The sequence below is a fragment of the Halichoerus grypus genome, chromosome 15, assembly GCF_964656455.1.
Source record: "Halichoerus grypus chromosome 15, mHalGry1.hap1.1, whole genome shotgun sequence".
Classification (NCBI taxonomy): domain Eukaryota; kingdom Metazoa; phylum Chordata; class Mammalia; order Carnivora; family Phocidae; genus Halichoerus; species Halichoerus grypus.
Genome location: NC_135726.1, coordinates 1234639 through 1255854, shown reverse-complemented (window position 1 = coordinate 1255854; position 21216 = coordinate 1234639). Strand labels below are relative to the sequence as shown.

Here is a 21216-nt window from a genome sequence, read left to right as displayed (position 1 = left end):
CACCTGCCAGGCTGGGGTCAATACCCAGGGCTGTCCCTCCACCCTTGCGACCACCTGGCCTCTGCCCAGACCCTCACTTACCACCCTCCATTTATAGAGGGGCGACTGGGCCTAGACCCCTGGCCACACCCCAGCCCAGGCAGGGAGCAGGGTGGGCTGGCCAGGCCAGAGGCCAAGAGGTAGTGAGCTGGAGGCCAGATGGGCAGGAAGGGCCCTCGGTGGCGTCGGCCCCTGGAAAAACAGGGGGCAGGGGCCAGGACGCCGATAGGAGCCCGAGAGGCTGTTTGCATGGGAGGCATTTTCTTTACCTTATCACACATCCTGCTTCCAGCCTGCAGCCAGGACAAGGCAGGGCTGGGGAGGGCCAGGGACCCCCACCCCAGCTCCCAGGCCTCAGGGTCTCCCAGGAGCTAATGGGACTCCCTCTCCCCGATTCATAGCTGGGAAGACTGCGGCCCAGAGACCCAGGGCAGTTGGCTTGTCGAGAAGGCTGGAGGGACCATGAGTTCTCACACTCGGAGGTGCCGGGGAGGTGGTGTTCTCAGGCCCCATGGGGCTGGGGGAGGCCCCGTCCAGGGTGGGGAGCAGGGCAGTGTCGCGGGTCCAACACGCAGACCACCAAGGGGTCTCGGGCCCCGCCTCTTACGCTGTGTCTCCTCCTGCCAGTCGAGCGGCTCTTGGCTTTGCCGGACGGGGGCAGTGTCTTGAGAGCACAGCCCCACCCCCAAGGAGCTCTGCTTGGGGGTTCAGATGAGGTGATCAGAGCTCAAGGCAGCGCCCGCTGTCACCTCCCCCAGAGCTGAGTCCAAGCTGCCCGCAGGGCCCCTACCAGCGACCCGGGGCCTGGTCCAGATGGCTCCGCCCCATCCCAGCCCCACAGCCCCCCTTCCCTTAGGGCTGCTGACCCCCCAGTGGGGAAGGGCCCCCGCAGGCCCCACCCTGCCCTGCCGGCAATTCCCAGGAGGCCCCAGCTCCGCCATTAGCTGGGGCCAGGGTTCAGCCCGATAAAGATGGGCTGTTGTTCTGTGTCAGAAAATCAATAATTTCCAGCGATGTTCCAGTGATAGGAAGAGAAGTTCCCAGGCACCAGCTGGTGGGTGGGGCAGGGGCAGAGCTGGGGGCCGCCCTCCCTGCCCACTTCTAAGCCCGCTGGCTGGTGGTGCAGACCCACAGTGGTCCAAGGGCAGCTCCGGGAGACCTAGGCCCAGCCCTCCCCCTCCTGGCCTGCCCCGCCCCCCGAGCTACCCTCTGTAGAAGGCCTGGGCCCTCCCCAGGGCCGGATGGGGGTGTGGGAAGCTGGAGCCTGTGGAGAGGGAGGACCTGGGCTCCCGCGTGTCTCCCCGGGGCCCTTCTCCCGGGCCCATGGCCTGTCGGCTGCTCTGGGGTGTCCAGCGCTGGTTCTGGCTCCTGCCCCCGTCCTCCAGACGCAGCTGCCCCCTGGGTCCCAGGCACCGTCCGTGCCTTCAGGACACAGCTGTCGGTGAGCCCGGCCCGAGGGACGGACAGCCCGCCGGAGAGGCTGAGTTCGTGGGCCGTGAGCGTCCGCCCCGCAGCACTAGAGGTCGGGGGAGCGGGGCTCAGGGTACAGGGAAGCCGGAGGCAGGGAGGGGCCGGTAGCCGATGGCATGGTCCCCCTGCCTGCACGAGGGCACAGGCACACAGAGGTCCCAGCCAGGGTGTCCAGGGCCATGCCCTGGGGTGGGCCCTGTGCCCGGCACCCACTGGCCCACGGCGGAGCCGGCCTCCATGTGGCCCTGCCGGCCGCGACCCCTGCAGCTGGCTCCCAGGAAGGTCGCCTGCCTGCCAGCCCGCCCGGGCTCAGGCCGGCCCCACGTGATACAGCCACCCAGCCAGAGTGCTGGGTGGCCGAGGGAAGGTTAGAACACGTGGCAGCACGCCCAGGGGACAGCGCACCCCAGGCAGGCCGCCGGGGCTCCTGGCAGACAGGCCCCTTCCCGAGGGAGGAGCTCAAGAGGAGGCCTCAGGGTCTGAGCTCCGGGACCCAACTGCTCCAGCCTAACCCCGGCTGCTTAGGAAGGAAGGTTCTGGGCTTGAAGCCCTTTGAAAACCTCGGGCCTGGATGAGAAGGAAACCCCCCTCCAGGGAGGACTCAGGCCCTGCACACCCCACCCAGCCTGGCCACTCGGGGGGCCTGGGGGCCAGGTGAGGCTGGACACCCGCAACCAGGCCCAGAGGCCAGCAGGGGCCAGGCCCGAGAAGCTGGAGACTGCAGACGGTGGTGGCGGGGCTGGGGTGGGCCCCCCAGGAGGCCCTGTGCGGTGGGTCAGGACACTCCCTGGGAAGGGGCTCCTCTCTGATGTTCCCTAGTCTTGGTCTCAGTCACGTCCCCTGTGCTGGGCACCGCGTGATGGAAGCTAACGTCGAGACGGCTGGCTGGAGGCGTGGCCCTGTGGCAGCCCCCAGGGTGGGTGCAGGGGTGGGGCATCGTCCCGGAGAGGCCTTCCCTCTCTCAGGGGCCATAGCCCTGCAGGACCGCGAGCCTGGCTCTGCCACGGTGCGGGGCCGGAAGTCCCAGATCGTAGGTGAAACACAGTTTCTCAACGATGACGGCCAATGGTCCTCGTTTTTCTGTGTCCTCAGGTCACAGGTCCTGGCCCTCTGGCTGCCCTCCCACAGGGTCTGGCCCTCCCAGCGGTGCTCTGTGGGGTTGCCCAGGCCAGAGGCAGGGTGAAGACCCTCACCCACGCCAGGTCCCAGGCCCTTCAAGGTGGGATAGCAGGAAGGACGCCCCAAGCACCCCGGTGGGAGTCTTGCCACTGCCCCAGGCCTGAGGAGGCCAGCTCACGGAGGAGACAGCAGCAGGGCCGGCCTCCTGTGGGGTAGCGGACAGCCCCCCGGGCACTGGGACCTTGCCGATCCTCCCGCACACAGCCCCACGCCTTCCTCATGCCCCAGCACAAGGACCTCCTGCTCAGCCTGTCCCCAGCCCCCCTCCTCTGGCCCTGTGGCTTCATCGGTACATAGGAAGCAAAAATAGCGGCCGACAGGATGGGCCCAGCAGGTGAAGATGTTCCCAGAAGCTGATGGGAACTCGCCCTCCCCCCAGACAGTTCTCCCCAAGCCCAGATTTGCCCCCTCCAGCCAGATCCCGAGAGGATGGGGCACACCATGGCACCCGCACAGAATCAGCCCTCCCATCCCAGCCAAGAGGCTCTGTGGCCACAGGCCTGGGGTTCCCAAGCTTCCCACCCACCTGGCTGGGCTCTCTGTTCACAAGATAACCGTCCAGGAGGTGGCCCTCCGTGCCTGCCCATGGCCCCCGTTTGGTGTATCCACGTGAGCAGGCTCTGCCCGCCGTGTGCAGGTCCCAAATCTCCCTCGTGCTGAGGCTAGGGGTACCCAGGTGGGCAGCTGGTGGGGGCAGCCGCTGTGGCCCACCACCGAGGACTTGGAGGAGGGACTGGGGCTCCCGCGGTGCTCTATGTACCTGAGCCCGTAGGAAGCCCCGTCACCGCCAAGAGTGGGCTCCGGTGCCGTCTGTTTTAGGAGTGGGGTGCCCTGTGCCCAGAGTGGTTGAGAGCCTGGCCAGCGGCACGTGGGCACTGCCATGGCCTGGCTGGATGTCCCCTGGCCGTGGCGGGGCCGCGTTTGAGTGCTCCCTGCGCACCCGCTGTGGGTCCAGCCCTGTCCTTCATGCGCCACCTCCGTTATGTCCCCTCACCTTGCACTGACCTGTGAGGCGGGGGCTCTTCTCCCCTATTTCACATCAGCAGAAACCGAGGGCTAGGAGGGAGGTGACCCGCGCGGCTGGGAGATGTCCATGCTGGGACACAGACCTGGGTTCTAGAGCTCCCAGGGCTGGCGGAGACTCCTGCGTCATCCCCGGCGTGGGGACTCGCAGGGGTCCGCCTTCCACCTCCTCCTCCAGGCGGCACGGTTCCAGAAGGACCGTCAGACCCTGGACGGCAGTGGCCTCTCTCTGTCCTTCTAGGACCTCACCTGCCACTGAGCTCATGGCTTTCCCCGTCAAGAGGGCTATGTTGGGGGCAGGAAAAGGGCTGGACTTGACAGCCAGTGACCTTGGGCAAGTCACGCCACCTCAGGAACACGGGCATAGGCCCCTAGGCTGATGCCCCCGGCCGGGGGTGGGGCCCAGGGGGCTGCACCTGCAGCGGAGGGGCCGAGCGAGTGAGGGAAGGGTCTGCCTGGCCCCTCATTGCGGGACAGCTTGTGCCAGCCGGTGCCCCCCACGCCACCCCAGCCCACTCACCCCCGCTGGCCCTGCTCTGCCCTGTGACCTTGAGAGAGTCGCTCACCCTCTCTGGGCCTGGTTTCCATGCTGATATAGGACGTGTTGGAAACACACAGAGTCTCCTAGCCTGCCCTGCTCTGGGCCCACACCCACAGAGACTTCTGGAACCCCGCAGGGTGGGGCCGGCTCGGCCCTGCGGCTTTCTTCCTCTCCCTCTCCCTCTCCCTCTTTTTCTCTCCCTTTTTTTTGTGTGTGTGTGTGTGTGTGTGACTTTTATCAAAGGCAAACAGCGTGATCCCTGAGATAGGGCCGCTCCCGACAAGGCGGGGGCCAGCTGGCCCATGGGAGCCACAGGGTGGGGGCAGGCGACGGGCCCGTCAGATCAGTGAGCGTTGGCGTTGACCCCAGAGCCCACCGTGCAGGGCGGGGGGCTGCGGGGCAGCTGGGCTTGCCGCTCTGCTCTGGAGACCACCGGCCATTAGCATGAGCACCGCCTGGCCCCTGGAAGGAGAAGCCAGCCCGCAGGGTGCGGAGGTAGCCCCTGAGCTCGGATACTCCCACAGGCCACAGGGCTGCCCCCAGTCAGAGCCACAAGGCGGGGGCGGGGGGCCGAGACCTCGTGGGCTCGGGGTCAGAGCCCCGGCCCCTCCGTCGGAAAGGAGGTCAGGTCTGAGCAGTGGCTGCACCCCTGCCGTGGAACCTCGAGCTCTCTGCAGACCAGAGCTGCCGCCTCACCGGCTCACTGCGCACTGTGGGGGTTGTGGCCCCCGAGGGCTCTGCAGGGCACGAGGCAGAGCTGGGCCGGGGGCCGTGGCTCAGCGGCCACCCTGGGCTGGGCCCCGCGACCCGGGACAGCCCAGGGAGGAAGAGCAGTGCTGGCCTCTCAGACTGACACGCTCGCCTTTACCCTCAGACCTACCGGCCCAGGAGGTAAACTGAGGCCAGCGGGCGCTGGACAGAGGTGGGACCCGTCCGTGGCCTGCTGATTGCAGACCCCAGGTCTCTCACCTGGCCACCCCCTCTGTCGGGACCCCAGAAGGGGCAACACTCAGCCCTGCCTCCTTAGTCCCCTTGGGACGCCGTCAGAGGGCTTTGAGACCCAAACAGACATTTAAATCATATAAATATGTAAGGGCTGAATTCTCTCGTCTGGTTCCTCACAGATGCTTGGGGGGCGAAATTGAACCCGCTGCGGCGTGTTTGTTCTGGAAATCATGTGTGTGGGGTTGTTTGCCGGAATAAATTAGTCCTTGCCCTGATGTGGTGTCTGTAGTGACAGCCTGACCCCCATGGGGGCCTGCCCCCTCCCCGAGGAGACCAGTACAGAAGGGGAAACTGAGGACAGCAGGAGTCAGCCTGCCGCGCGTGCCCGCCTCCCTTCCAGCGGCGTCCCCCTCACTCTGCCGCCTTCCGCGTCAGCCCAGGAAAGGGTGTCGGGGACCTGGCCGTGAGCGTGGCTGGGGCTCTGGTTCGCATCTCACCTCCCCGTCGCGGGTCTTGAGCCAGTAGCTGAACCTCTCTGGGCCTCGATGCCCTCCCCTGTGCACGGGGAGAACTTCAGTGGGGCAGGGGGGGTCCCTGCAAACTGTACAGGGCGTGGCCAAGGCTCCATGAATGGGGCCAGGAAGCGTGTTGGGATCACGCGTTCTCAGGGCAGGTGGCATCACCCTGTAGCTCACTACGGGGATGGAGGCCAGGACTGGGCTGGAGCTGGGAAGAGAAAGTAGCCCGCTCACAGGAGGCTGCCCGGGAGAAGGACACCTCCACCTGGAAGCCCACCCCAACTGGCCCACCCTCCCAGCTGCCACCACCCATGTTTCCTGGGAGACACAGAGGGCAGAGGCTATGCCTCCCTCATCCCTGTGCCAGGTGCCCACACGGGGTTTTGTGACTGAGTGAGCACTGAGCCCCGAGTCCAGAGACAGAGCCTGCAGTGTGGCTGGGGTGCTCATGGCCCCAGGTTTCCTGTGTGTGTGGTTGGGAGCTGTCTCTTCGGCCACCACGGGCCCTCTGGCTATTATAGAGGCTGTTTAAAAATAACTGTGTCTTCCTGCCTATCAGTCCCTGCCTGCCAGCTCCGCGTCTCCCACCCCTTCGCCCCTTGCCCTCGCTCATCTATACGTTTATTTCATTCTTGGCCTTGAGCTGAACCCTTATGAGGCTCCCAGCCTGCCAGGAGTGGGTGGCCCCACCCACCCCACTTTGCTGATGCAATTTTGCTTCTGGTTAGGAGAGGGTCTCTGGCAGGTGCTAACTAGGCTCTAATACCGCTTGACCCTGTTTCCGCTGTGCAAGAGGTTGGACAGGAACTATTTGCTAGAAATAGCTTATCTGAGTAGATGGATGTTGAATATCACCAGGGCCACCATGTACAGTTGCCCAGGTTGTGCACTGTAGCAAGGGCTCTGGGTGAGCTGGGGCTGAGATCCAGCCATGTTCCCCTCCCCCAGCCAGGTACCTGCCATAGCCCTTCCTAATGCACAGCCCTTCGGAGCCGGCCTCCCTGAAGCAGAAAGGTGGGTTTTCGTGGTGAGCATTGCCCTATCCCTAACCCAAGTTCCTCGGCTCCCTGGCCTCCTCACCTCTCCCAGGCCTGAGTGGTGGGTTCTGCCCTCAGGCTTGCAGAATGGCAGCCTTTATCGGGAGCCAGCCCTCCCTCTGGCAATGCATGATACCCAGAAGATGGAGTGGCTGCCGTGGGAAATACCAGCCATGCTGTTATCTGGCAGGCTCGGCCCGCCGGCCCTGGGGCTCCGATTAGGGAGCATGGCTGTTTGCCTGTGGGTGCCCATGTGGGCGGGACGAGGAGGCACACTGGCTCGGCTCCTTCCCTCCATCACCACGAGGCCGGGGCCCTGAGACAGCCCAGGGCTGCCCCCACTCCTCCTCTACTCTCAGGGACCCCCGGGCCGGCCCCCCACGCACTGAATTCCCAGTTGCTCCTCCCATGGGAAGGTGGGCCACCAGCCTCAGGTGGAAGGTGTCATGTCCTAATGGGGGCTCTGTGCCCGATGAGGCCACAATGGGCTCCTTCCACATGCTCTGGATGCTGATGGGGAGCGAGGTGGAAATGGAGGGGCTCCCGGTCACCTTCCCTGTCTCGTCTGTGGTCCCAGCAGGAGAAATGCAGTCCAGAGAGGTGTGTGGCCATCCTTGTTCAGAGGCCCAAGTGCAAGCCGACCCCGGATTGCTTTGAGGTTTCTGGTTGCCCACAGAGGGGCAGGCCGCAGCATGAGGACGCTGGACAGTTCTCCCTTGACCCCCCTCCATGAGCTGGGGAGTCGGGGGGGGAGGTGAACAGGCTCAGTCCATCGTGAGCTCCCCACCAGCCTCGGATGGCTTGGCAGACAGGTGGACGGACAAATGAGTCCCAGCAAGCTTGCCTTTAGATAGTCTTCTCCTCCTCCTCCTCCCCTCCCTCATGTATGCCCGTCCCCTGAGGGCCAGCCAGGCGGGGAACCAGAGACCCACATACACCCAGGGCCCTGGGTCAGCATCTAGAGCCAGGGGGCCTGGGTTCAGACCCTGACATCCCGCTGCCAGCTGCGTGACCTCTTGAGGCCTCAGTGTTCTCATCTGTACCGGGGGCGTAAAGAGAGGGCTGACTTCATCAGGCCACTGGAGCAGGGGTGGGTGACTGTGCCGGCTGGGTCACACTCCCATCCCTGAGGATGGGACCTGTGGGGCCAGGGAGGGGGTGGCCCATGGGCAGCACCCTGGGCTGGGGCCCAGGTGTCCTGGGTGGGCTGGCAAGGGACATGGCCCCTCATGGGCGAGCTGCAAAGTGACAGAGCCAGTCTCTGCCCCCTCTCTGGGGGGCTGATAAAGGGGCGCCGGCCTCCTCAGCCTCGACCTGGTCCCCTGCCATCTTATCTGCCCCTGGGAAGACAAGGACCCAGTTAGAACGTTTTAGCTGGGCCTCCTGGCGTATTTACACCTTATCTCTGCCATTAGGCCGGCAGTTATCTGATAATCGGGCCCATTAAGGCCACAGCCTGCCCGATCGGGGCTCCAGGAAGTGGGGCTGCCGCCACAGCGCTTGCTTGGGGACCAGGGCAGGCCACGTGAGGCCTCCGTGGGCCCAGGCAGCCCGGATGGCACCCAAGGTACAAGGTGGCCCAGCCTTCCTGGGCAGAGGGCGTGGGATCAGGGAAGGGACCGCCCTCTGAGGGCGTGACCACCACGTCCCCTTGTCCCATGAGGACACTGAGGCTCAGGCAGGGCAGGTGACGTGCCCGTTGTGAATCTCCCAGGGTGGCCCCGACAAACACACACAACCTTGGGGCCTTAACACATCAGAAATCTGTTTTCTCCAAGTGCTGGGCCGCGCTCCCTCTGGAGGCTCTGGGGGGAGGGTCCTTCCTGTCTCCCCCAGCTCCAGGGGCTACAGTGTGGCTTCCTCCTGACCCCGTCACTCTGGTCTCTGCCTGTCTTCGCGTGGCCGCCTCCCCTGTCTCTTCTGTGTGTCTTTTATAAGGACATTTGTCATTGGATTTAGGGTCCCACCAGATGATCCAGGATGGTCTCCTCTCGGGCTTCTAACTTGATTACATCTGCAAAGACCCTTTTTCCAAATAAGTGCACATTCACAAGTTCTAGGTGGAGGTATCTTCTGGGCGCCATCATTCAGCCCACTGTAGAAGGTCCTGTGGACCATGCAGTGAGGCTGGGCTGAACCCAGGAGCCTGAATGCAGACCCTGTCCGACCCCATGTCCCGCCCTGGGGAGAATGACTGTCTCAGGGACTCGCAGCAGAGGCCCGTCTGTCTGTAGAAATGCGACCACACCCTGTGGTGGCCCTCCAACACGTGCCACGGGGGCCACCACCTGGGCCACGGGAGCTGTCGGCGCCTGGAGAGTTTGCAGCCCCGCCCCCCACCATGGCGCAGGTGGCCGCAGCTCCCGAGCATCTTACACCCTGAGCCAGGAGAGGCCATGCAGAGAGGCAGGAAGGCTCAGGGCCCAGACCTTTCCAGAAAGTGAGCAGCGGTCCTGGGAGGGTGGGTGGGGGCAGCAGCATTCTGGGGATAGTCCCCGTCCTGCCGATCTGCAGGGAGTGAACGGAGCCAACGTCAGGACCACCCAGGGGCAGATTCTGGCTTCGCCAAGGGCCTTGGGGAGGTGCGTGGCTCTTTGACTTGGTTTCCCCTCTGAGCTGTGCTAAGCATGTTGGTGGATTAATGCATTCAAGCCTCGTGCAGCCCAAGGAGGCAGGAAGTCTTAGATGTGGGGAAATCAGGGCCCAGCGTTTCCACAACCTCCTCCACAGGCTTGCTTGCTGTGTGGATGTGGGGGGCTCAGGCCGGTGGGGAGGGGCTGGGAGGACTGTGCGGAGGCCAGGAGACCAGCCTCGTCGAAGTCCTCGCCCTCCACCACGTGCCCCCCTAACGTGAGCTGCGGGGATGACCCAGCTCCACGCGTGCATCCTGGGCACGGGCAGGTGCTACAAGGGGACACGTGTCCTCCCGGAGCAGCCGTGGTCCCACCGGCTCAAATCCAGCCGCAGACACCCCGTCCTGTCCCTGCTGTCCCCAGACAAGGGCTTGCTGCAGGGGCTGGGCCAGCTCCTGGAACCACACACCGGCCGCCGTCCCCATAACCCAGGCCCCCAGGGCACCCCCACCCCTGGTGGGGACGGGACTGCCGAGCTGGACCGTGCCGGGCAGGCGGCGGGGCTGGGTGGCCGCCGCTAGGGGCACGCCTCACATCCCCGCTGTTTCTCCCCACAGACGAGCTGGAGCTGCTGCTGCGGGACAGGCAGAGGTGCGTGCGGGCTCGGTGCAGCCTCACCGAGGGCCTGTCCTGGGGCCCATTCCGCGGGGACGTCCAGAGCAGAGCCTCATCCCCTGGGCAGGTGGAACCGGTAAGGAGCCCCACCCCCGGCAGCCCACCCACCCGCCGCAGCGCCGCAGCCAGGGCGCAGGCCGGCCCAGGGCGCACACCCCCTTTGCCCCTGGAGCCCAGCCGGCTTATGCTCCCACCCAGGAGCGCCTGCCCCTCCGCGTGCAGTGTGTCGGGAGAGGGGGGCCTGAGGTGTTGGGACCAGGACGGCGGGAAGGACTTGACTGCCTGGGAGCACAAGGGAGGCTTCCTGGAGGAGGTGACATGGGAAGGGCTTTTTGGAGGAGGTCCTTACTGGATGAGTAGAAGCTGGCAAGACAGAGAAAGAGACGGGTGTGTGAGGTGGGGGGCTGGACCTGGCCTTCGTGAACGGGGGCAAACGAGGCGGTTTTCCGGGAGCTGAGGGACCGCTGCAGCAGAGGCTGGGGTTCAGTTCGTCCCTGTGGGTCCTTCGGGTGCCGCAGGGTCTTCACCTCCGCAGCACTTCTGGCCTGCCTGTCAGTAGGAAGCCAACCCGGGCAGCGCCCTCCCGCTAGTCGCCGCCGCCATGGGGTCACGCGCTTCGGGGTTCCTTGTGGACTGCCTTCTGTTTACGGCAAGTCGGTCTGCGTCCTCTTGCACGGGTACGAAGGCTCCTTTGAAAATACATTTTGGGGAAGAAAGGGCACTGATGTATGGGAAACCGGGCCGCTGAATGGGCAGCATGGGGTAGGACCGGAACCAGGAGGGACCTGACCGTGACGCGTATTCAAGAAACCTCTCCTAGCCCTGCTGCCACTCGCTTGAAAGGCCAGGAGGCACCCAGAGTGGGTCCCCTCAAGCCCGGGCTCAGGCACCCCAGACGTGCAGGCACGGCCAAGGCCTGCGCCCTTTTTGATTCCCGGGGTTGCATTCAGGTGCAGCTTGATCCAGGTGCACCCTGGCTGGTGGGTGCCCCGCAGTGCTGGGCCTCCTGGTCTGCAGGCCCCAGGTGTGGGCCTGTGGTCAGCAGGCGGTGGCCGGGCTGCAGGGGAGGGTCTGCCCACACCTAGAGGCCCCATGCTGCCCTGACAGCCCCATCCGGCTCCAGCCCGACAGAGCCCCCATTTCTCAGCCACAGAAACCAGGGTGCAGGAACTCGGGCTGCACAGTGTCCGCAGGGCTGGTAGGGCGCTGCAGGAGGAGTCCCCAGCTGCAGACCCTCAGAGCGCCATTCACAGCGCCCACCCGAGTCAGAATCTCTGGGCTGGGGCCTAGGCCTCCAGAGATCCGGGCAGTCTCCCAGGGTCTAAACGTGCAGCCCGGCTGAGGCCCCCTGGGCCATCCACACTGCTCATCACAGCGGAGCGCCCAGGCTCAGGGGAGCACGTGCAGGCCTCGGCCGCTCAGCGGGAGGCTGGCCCAGGACCGAGGGCTCCCAGCCCATGACCAGGCCATCCCCGTGGCGCAGGGTCCCGATCCCGTGGCCTCCTCCCTCATGGCAGTTATGCTCCCAGGCAGGCTTCTGAGCTCCTTGAGCCTCTGCTTCCTGAGCCTGTGGGGCCTCGGTGGGGACACAGGGAGGCCCTGAGGGGTCCCTGGGGCCTGAGCCTGCAGACCCTCCAGCGTCCCTGCAGAGGAGAGGGTGGGCGGACAGAGCTGTAGCCGGTCTGCAAAGTGGGGCAGCTGATGGCACCCCCACCTCCCAGGGCAGCTTACCACCACCCTGCAGGACGGCTGACCCTCTTGTCCCATGGCCCAAGCAGGGAGAAAACAGTGGCAACCACAAGGCAGACTTTGGCTCCACTGCGGGAATGGAGACCCTAGTGTTCAGGGCAGTCTCTTGAGGCAATGAGCTCCCCGTCACTGGAGGCATGCAAGCAGCAGTTCTCTTTTCAAAGGGTGGGCTGTTGAGGGGCAGTTCATGGCTGGAAGGAGGAGTGTGTGGGCTGGGAGTTCCCTGGCTCCGAATTCTCATAAGCAGTGAAAGGACAAAGGGGTGCAGCTGCGTGTGGCCTGCACCTCTCTCCTCTGCTCCCCCACTCTGGAGACAGTCAGTCCCTCCAGGACAGACAGGTGTCGCTCACTGCACACACCGGGGTACGCCCATCCTTACGCCTGGGCCCTGGTCTTCCCCGCCCACACCATTGTGAGGCATGCTCCCCATTTTACACATGAGGAAACTGAGTCTCCAGCAGGTTAAGTGACTTGGTAAACTCACCAGGATCAAATAGCAGAGGGAGAATTGCAACCCACGTCTGCTCAAGCTGAGACCCCTGCGGGCTCTGTAAGGACAGGGCTGAGCTGGCCCCAGAGTCCTGGCCACGTCCCCGCCCCGCCCTCCTCTCTGAGGGTTTTGTCCTCCTTGCGCCCGGGGCGCAGGTCAGCCTGGGGAGACTTGGCACAAGGTTGGAGACGCTCTCCAGGCGGAGAGATAATGTCCACGGGGAGTGAGGGACCCGCGCCAGGGAAGCCAGTGGCCTTTGAGGCTCTCGCCGAGCAGCTGAGGGAGGAAGGAGCCTCTCGGGCTCTTCCCTGCAGCTTTATCTCCTACAGAATTAAATCCTTGATTAACCCTTATCTCCCCAGCAAGCGCTATCTGCGCCTTGGCGCCGAGTGTCCAGACACAGCGTACACGATGATTGATTTCTTAAAGATACGCGCGCCTTTCCGATACTTCATTTATTGTCTAAATATTTTTGCTAACATTTCAGCGAGCCCCTTATCGAGCTCAGCTGATGGGTCCCAGTTCTCTCCCCCATGCACCTCCCACCCCAGATCGTGCTATCAGCCGCCAGGCGGTTTGTCTTAGCTGTTTGGAGAGGAAGGAGAGAGAGGGGCTCTGATAGAGTGTGGCAACCCTTCCCTGCTGGTTTCCTTAGCCCCTGGGCCACTTGCAGATGGGAAGGGGAACGGAGGGCTCCCCTCACAGTCCTCCCACACACACACACATACACACGAGACTTTTGGGGGTGGGAGCCCCAGGAAATACACAGCAAGTGCACAGAGCCTGGCAGGGGTCGGGTCGAGAGTGGTTCCTGCTCCAACATGCTGTGTGACCTTGGGCAGGTCCCTCCCTGATCCACCTGTGGCTTCCACTTCCCAGGGTTTGGAAACCCAGCCAGCTCTAAAATTTGTAGTCATATACCAAAAAAATGTTCAGAATGGTTGGGTGGATGTGTGGGTGGATGGATGGATGGATGGACCGACGAACATATGTATATACGGATGGATGGATGAACGGGTGGATAGATGAATGGACGGGTGGATGGATGGATGGATGAATGGACGGGTGGATGGATGGATGATAAATGGATGGTGAATGGGTGGGTGGATAAATGAATGGATGGCGGATGGGTGGATGGACAGGTGGATGGATGGATGGACGGATGGACATACGGATGGATGGACGGGTGGATGGATGGATAGATGGATGGATAGGTGGGTGGGCGGATAGATGAATGAGCAGATGAGCGAATGAATGAATGAGCGAACTCTTATGCCGAGCCTGGCCCACAGTGGCTCGACCCATCTGTCCAGTAGTCCCCCCAGGGCTTACCCACTATAGCCATGAGACCACCATGACATCAGTGAGACCTGGCAGTGGGGACCGTGGCTGCCCAGGAGGACAGTGGGTCCACTGGGGAGAAGCCCCTTCCAGAGTGGTTGGAATGAGACCAGCTGAGCTCTGCCCTGTCGTGCATCTTCATGCAGGGATCAGCTTAGAGGGACCTCCCCCATCCCTCAGCTGGAGATGGCAGTGGGGCCAGGGCCCTCAGGGCCCCACGGGCTCTGAGCAGCCCTCGTGCAAGAAGCCTTGAGGCTGGCACCGGGGGTCATTGCCCAGCAGAGCCCAGCCTCCCAGCAGGGCCCAGCCTCCCAGCAGGGCCACCCACCTCTGCCTCTTTGCTCTTATAAGGACACTCGGTACTGGATTTAGGACACTGGATAATCTAGAAGGATGTCATCTGGATTGTCCCTAATTTAATCACATCTGCTAAGACCTTTTTCCAAATAAGGCTGTGTCCACAGGCTCTGGGTGGACATGTCTTTGGGGGCACATTCAGCCTGCTCCACAGAGCTAGCAAGCAGCAGAGCCAGGGTCCAGCCCAGGTTGGTCCCTGAGCCTCCACAGGGCAGCCCCTGAGGAGATGGTCAGGTCTGGGCTTGGCTGGAGCACCAGGGTGGTGAGGAAGGCGGTGTGGGGCACTCTGAGGTGGACGTCCCCTGGACAGGAGGCCTGCCACTGGCCTTTCTGGGTCTCTGACTCCCTTCCTCCCCACACCTCAGCCTCTCCACCTGCAGTTGTAGGAGCAGGGTCTGGGAGATGCTGTGGGTGCAAAGGGTCAACTCAGACCGGCCTCCTGGAGGCCCAGGAGGAGGAACCGCCTGGTCTCAGGGACCCTGGAACACCTTCCGCCACACTGGGGCCAAGGCAGCCATGGGCACCAGACCCACCCTTACAGCTGGCTCCCTCCCTGAGCCCAAGGGCCACCTGAGGAAGAGGGCTGGGGGCCACTTGGCCCACATCCCTGTTGTCCACACAGCTCCCCACCTCACCCCCACCACACTTCATGCTCTTCTCAGCCTGTGTCTCTAGAACGTTCTGGCTCCATTGGTTGTTTCTTGTCAGCCTCCCCACTCCAGCATCCACACTGGGAGATCAGGACAGCATGTTCTGGTCATGGTCCCCCCACACCAGGCACACACCAGGCTCTGGGCGACTGTTCAACAAATGAACAGATGGATGGGCGGAGGCAGGAAGGTAAGGATAGGTGGGTGGAGGGGCAGATGGATGGATGGATGGATGGGTGGGTGGGTGGATGGATGAGTAGAGGGATGGATGGATGAGTAGATGGGTGGATGGGTAGGTGGTAGAGGAGTGAATGGATGGTAGATGGAGGAAGGGAGGGAGGATGGATGGATGGATAGATGGTAGATGATGGATGGTGGATGGATGATTGGTGGATGGATAGAAGGATGGATGGATGGGTGGATGGGTAGGTGGTGGACGGGTGAATGGATGGTGGGTGGATGGATGGAAGGAGGGAGGGAGGGATGGATGGATGGTAGGTGGATGGATGGTAGATGGTGGATGGATGAATGGATGGTAGATGGATGGGTGGTAGGTGGATGGATGGTGGATGGATGGTGGATGGATGGATGGATGGGTGGATGGGTAGGTGGTAGAGGGGTGAATGGATGGTAGATGGAGGAAGGGAGGGAGGATGGATGGATGAATGGATGGATGGTAGATGCGTAGATGGATGGTAGGTGGATGGATAGATGGATGGTAGGTGGATGGATGGTAGGTGGATGGATGGTAGGTGGATGGATGGTAGGTGGATGGATAGATGATGGATGGTGGATGGATGGGTGGGTGGATGGATGGATGAGTAGATGGATGGGTGGATGGGTAGGTGGTGGAGGGGTGAATGGATGGTAGATGGATGGAGGGAGGGGAGGGATGGATGGATGGATAGATGGATCGGTGGGTGGATGGATGGATGGATGGGTGGATGGATGAATGGATGGTAGATGGATGGATGAGTGGATGGAAGGAAGCCAAGATCATGCAGACCCCAGTTCTAGTCCTGTGTATGCACAGCCACCTCCTGTGGCCCTGGGCATCACTCTGTTCTGTGGGCCTCCATCCTCATCTGTGAAGGAGGTTCTTTGCAGGGTCTGGGGGAGAGGAAGAGCCGAGGACAGAAAGGCAGTTGCCTCTGGGAGGGTGCGCAGGACAGGGACATGACTTCTCAGAATGAGCTGAAGGAGGTGGGTGGGGGCCCTGCCCCAGCCCTGACCTCCCATGAGCCTGCCCCACAGTGGCCCGGAGGAGGCTTGGGCAACCCCACTGACCTTCTGCAGGGCGGTCTGGCTCGCTGGGCTGGGCCACCCCCTTCCCCTGCCCGAATGGGGCCCCTATCTCCCTTTCCCCTGATGCTGTTTCATGAGATGGCTAGCAAGGTTTGGGATCAGCCTCAGATAAAGTCACAGCGGATGGGGCAGAGATAGAGTTTCTGATGGTTATCGGCAGGCATAGAATCCAGACAGTGACCTCTTTGTTGGGGGAAACAAGGAGTGGTCTCAGATGCACCCAGAGAACTTCAAGCGGCCGCCCATTATCTCAGGGCCAGGTGGGGCCATCCTGGAGCCAGGAGGAACAGGCACGACCCCAAGGGGCTGCAGGCTGGGCGGGTGGAGAGGCTTCTTCCTGAACCCAGACACGGCCTGTCCAGGGTGAGCTGTACCCAGATGGGACCCGGGGGCGCTTGTGGAGGGAAGGGGGCCGGCAGCACACAGCCCCTCCCAGGCTTACACCCCACGTCCCTGCGCACGGGCAGCACAGCGTCGGCCGGGAAGAGAGCCTGCCTCGGCCCAATGCCTTCAGGCACCAGAGAAAGGCGCTTCTGTCCCCGGGCTGCTCGGAACTGGGGGGGGTTGGGGCGGAAGGAGAGAAAACCTGTCAGACCCTCCCTGGGTGGCGACCCCGCACCCCCAGGACCAAAGCGCAGGCCTGGGAGAGAGGCCACGGAAGGTCGTGTCTCCAGCCGCCCCCATTCAAGTGGGGGGGGGGGGCCAGGCCCCGGCATCGAGGGGTCACGGGCCAAGTCAGGCGGCCCCAGATCTCCCGGCCCGTTCTGCTCCTGTCCCCGTCCTCCCGGCCTGCCCGCTGCCGCCACGCAGGTGCTGGGCCCTGGTGGGACCGCGGCGCTGCCGCCTTCGCTCGCGGGCGGTACACGGAGAGCGCGGGGATGTGCAGCGTCAGCAAAGCCGTGCGCGTTTTTATCATGCTGGGAGCACGCAGCTCCTGCGGGTGATAAGCATTAAACCTACCGGGAGGCTGTCAGTCTCAGTTTGAGGGTTAGAAATATTGGGACGAATAATTAGATTTCATATCGTTACCACAGCGCCAATCGGAGGATCAGGCAGATTAATTTTTTTCACCCTCCTCTGCTCATTAATATTCATTAGAGACTCCTGAGGCCCGGCCCCGCCTTGCTGCAAGCCGCTGTCCGGGTCAACGGAGCTGGACGTGGGGGCCGCCGTGCCCCCTCCCCCCGAGCCGGCGGGACCCCCAGCTGTGGGATCACCAGATGTCTGCGAAAAGCAGGGTATTACCTGCTGTGGTGGAGATGCTCTCCCCAGGCTGACCTGTGGCACTTGCTGACCTGGGGCCCCAGTGGACCCCAGCCTTCTGCACCCAAAGGCGCGGCCCTTGCCTGCCGTGTCCTGCCGGCCGAAGGGAAGGCGAAAGCGGGGAGGCAGGGGGCTCCTGTTGTCTGTGTGCTGGTCGCGCACAGGTGGGCACGGCTGGAAGGGAGGGCTTCGCGCAGATCGATGCTTCCGGTGCCCCAGGAGGGGCTGAGTGGCAGAGAGGCCTCGACCACCCAGCCCCACCACCGGGAGCAGGGAGCAGGGCGATGGCAGGCCTGCGACAGGCACGTGGGTTGGTCACAGCTCCGAGCACGAGGGGCAGTGCCCATTTGCAGAGAGGGCAGGCATGGGGGCAGGCCGCTTCTGTTCCCACAGCTAGAGCTCGCCCCTCTGGCCATTAGTCGCCACTTGCCCCTTCCATGGCACCCCACTGGCCACGCTGCCCCAGCCTTGTTAGGGGTTACCCCAGGAGCGCTGGGCTCGTGGGCCTGAGTCTGCCGCAGGGTAGGGACGAGCGGGCAGAGTGGACAGAGGGCTCACCTCAGATTGCAGGTGATACTCGGCTCAAGGTCACAGCAGGGGAGGCCACGCCTGGCCTGGACCCCAAAGCCCGGCTCCGCAGCCTGTGTTGTCCCCGGGCAGGAGGCAAAGCCCAGGGAAGCACCTGGGCTTGGAGCTGGCAAGGAGGTGCCCAGATTCGGAGGACACCTCACACACCATCGTGTCCCACCATGGTGGTGTCCCGGCCGGCGGCTGTGTGGACCCCTGGGGTGCACACAGCCACCCAGTCTAGGTGGCAGCCTTTCCAGGTGATACTGGTTCTCCGATGCCAGGTCCCCATGCACCATTTCTGAATAAAAGGCACTTATTTGCATAAAACAAAAGTACCCCAAAGTGGGTGCGTAATGTGCCCGGTGGCGGAGCTTGGGGACCCCGGTCGAAGCACCCCGGTCCCAGGCCTGGCACTGGGGCTGAGGGCCCGGATGTGGCAGGAGTCACCCCAGCCTCCTAGGGCAAAGCCAGGCCAGGGTTCTGCCCCCACAGACCTGTGCCTGGTCTCCTCAACGTCTGAGCGGGGGCCCTCCCTCCCCGGCACCAGGCTCTGTGTGCTTCCTCTCCTGCTGGGGTGGCCCTGGGTGTCAGAAATCAGGGAGCCCCACTCTGCAGGCCCCCAGCAGCAGCCTCATGGGCTGAGCCCAGAGCACTCTTGCCTTCCGGGCACTGCAAAGGCCCGGCTTGCAGACAGAGCCGGGGAGAGGACGTGGCTGGGCGAGGTGGTGCTGCGTGAGCCGCGCCCCCATTTGCCCCCTCTCCCCCCTCCGCCCTAACCCCACACACGGATGTCAGTCTCTGGGAGCCTCAGGGAGGCCGAGCCAGCCTTGGCGTGGGGTCATGTTGCTGCCTGGGGGCCTCAGCTACTGGGCCCAGGAGGATGTGCTCATGTCTGCCGTGGGCTGGCCTCGGGGCGGACGGGACAGAGGTGGGCCTGCCATGCCCCGTAGCAGGCAGGGAACCACCCCCCAGCCTCGGGGAGGACCTAGAAGCCCCTCTCTGGGGAGACACCGTCTCCTCCAGGCCACGCTCAGCCTCAGCTCTGGGAGCTCACTCTGGGGGCCTGTGTGGGAGGAACCTGTGCTCAGTCTGGCCCGTGCGCCCCACGGGCTGCCCCGTGGCACCCATCAGGCGGCTAGAGCAGGGGGGCAGGGCGAGAACACAGATCTGGGCGAATCCCGGCTCCGCTGCTCCCTGGGCCTCAGTTTCCAAGAGAGCCCAATGCCCCGCGCACAGGAGGTGCCGGCAGCCTGCTCGGCGTTGGCCGCACAGCGCCCAGTGAGGGGCAGCAGGCTGCAGCCCGGCCTCCCTGCCGGGGGTCACGGGCTCCTCCCCGGGCGCCACGCGGGGCCCTCGGCCAGCCTCTTCCCGCGCCGGGTCCTTGACGAGCCCCTCCTCTCCCCTCCTCTCCCCCCAGGGCCCCGCCCTGACGCTGCTGCTGGAGGACCAGCCCTGCTGGCTCACGTCGCTGCCACGGGCCCTGACCGAGGCCGAAGCCAACGCGGAGATCTACCGGAAGGGTTGGTATCCTGGCGCTTCCCTCGCGGCCTTCCGGCAGGTGGGGGCCCCTCAGCTGGCCCTGGGCTGGCCCTTAAAGGGAAAGCAGCCTGCCGGGCTGAGCAGAGGAGGCGAGCTAGGGCCGGGCCTCGGGGCGCTCGGGGGGCCGGGGCGCTGCTTCTCTTCCCGGGCCTCTGGGAGACCGCCGGGGTCAGCAGAGAACCCCAGGCCAGGTGGGCTGAGGTATGTACACATATTACAGTCCTATGTAGTCTGGCTCGTCCTGGGGGAAGAGCAGGAGGGCCACGTTCAGACCCAGCCTCGTGGGGCCGGGGCCACGTCCCCTGGCCTTCTTGGGCCTCTGTTTTTGGGCCTGCCTCCCTGCACCTTCTAGAAGGAGTGGCCCGGGAGGGAGGAGGAGGAGCATCCCCCTCCCCTATTGCTCAGAGAGCTCAAGGTGCTCAGACGTGAGGCGGGGGCCATTGCCAAGGCCACGGTCCCGCCTGCCTGGGAGGTTTGACCCCTAAGCGAAGGGTGACACGGTCTTCTCGGTGTGTGACAACCAGCATGTCAGGGCAGTGGAGATCCCCTCCGTCCCCAAGGGGATGATGTCAGCAGAGAATCGTGACAATTTCTACAGCCACACGAGGTCTGTCCAGCCAGCGTGGCCATCGGGAGGGTGTATGCCCAGCAACCACAGGAGAGGGCCTCATTCCCCAGTGGGGGGCTCTGTTTTGCTGGAATGTTCCGGGGGGGTGCCACGGACACGTTGCCTCCCTGCACGCAGCACATTCGGCTGAATGCTCCCAGAGGAGGCAAAGCCCTATCCTGGGGGCAGCTCTCATTTCAGGAGGGAGCTAGAAGCCATCAGGGGCAGGCCAGGCGGCATGTGCCCAGCCCAGCCCAGCCCAGTGGGCCTTGTGGGCAGCCCCTCCCTCCAGCTCTGTCCCCACATGGGAGCCTCCGTGGCATGACGGAGGTCCAGCGCAGGTGCTGAGCCCAGCGTCTGGGAACCTGGGCCACCCTTCACCCCTCTGCCCCCTCCATGGGTGGGGGAGGACGCCAGCCCCCCACCCATCAAGGGGTGCTTGGAGGTGCCGTCAGCCCTGGGTTTGTACACCCAGCCAGCAAGCGGGCCAGTTAGTGCTGCTTGGCCTGCCCCTCCCGCCCCGGTCAGCAGGGCTCCGGCCACTGTCCACCAGGCAGGACAAGGTCCTCACAGAGCTGACGGGCGCGAGGTTGGCCTGGGGGGTGGGGGGCAGGGCTGCGCCTCGGTGTAGGGTTCCTGGTGGCCTCAAGCAGGATGCAGGTGAGCAGGCAGGTGCCTGGGTGGTTGGCAGAGGCTGCCCCCTGCTGGCTACCGTGGGAACGGCGGCTCCCAGTGGAGCTGAGAAGTGGGAGGGCCTGCCTGGCAGCTCCGGGCCCGTAGCCCCGGGCTCTGCTGCCTGTCCCTCAGGCCACCCTTCTCCCGGGCAGCCATGCGGTACGTCTTCAGGGCCTTCCCACTAGGTGGGAGCGGGCAGGCCCGGGGAGCCAGCCGGTCACCCCCTGACCAGGCTCCATCCCCCACCTCCGACTTCAGAACCCTGGTCTCCAGGAGGGGGCCGTGGGGAGGGGCTCGGGATGGTAGGGTGAGCCGCCCCCCGCCCTCCCGCCACCGAGGATTTTGCCCCCACAGATGAAGCCCTCTGGTGCAGACTCACCAAGCCGGTGCCCGCGGGCGGCCTGCTGAGCGTGCTGCTCACAGCGGCCGAGCCCCGGGGCACCCCCAGCCGCCCTGTGAAGGAGGAGCCAGCGGAGCCCGAGTGCCCGGCCCCTGCCGACATCCAGCTCCTGCCCCAGCAGGCCGGCATGGCGTCCATCCTGGCCACAGCAGTCATCAACAGTGAGTACACAGCCCGTGCCACCTGGGCGCCGTGGACCCACCAGGGTGGGCTACCACTGGGATCTGAGCAGCGCAGGTCGTGCTGCAGCCCGTGAGGGTGGCTCGGGGG

The 21216-nt window shown here is 64.2% G+C and overlaps 1 protein-coding gene across 1 annotated transcript in view; it reads left to right on the top strand.

Moving 5' to 3' along the window:
• The window catches only part of ZFPM1 (zinc finger protein, FOG family member 1), a 66302-nt gene that overhangs the window by 39814 nt on the left and 5272 nt on the right, over positions 1-21216 (top strand). Inside the window, exons 4-6 of the mRNA XM_078063682.1 lie at positions 9943-10076; positions 19143-19245; positions 20901-21107. Of these exons, the coding sequence (XP_077919808.1) occupies positions 9943-10076; positions 19143-19245; positions 20901-21107 (444 nt within the window). The remainder of the gene's footprint in view (positions 1-9942; positions 10077-19142; positions 19246-20900; positions 21108-21216) is intronic.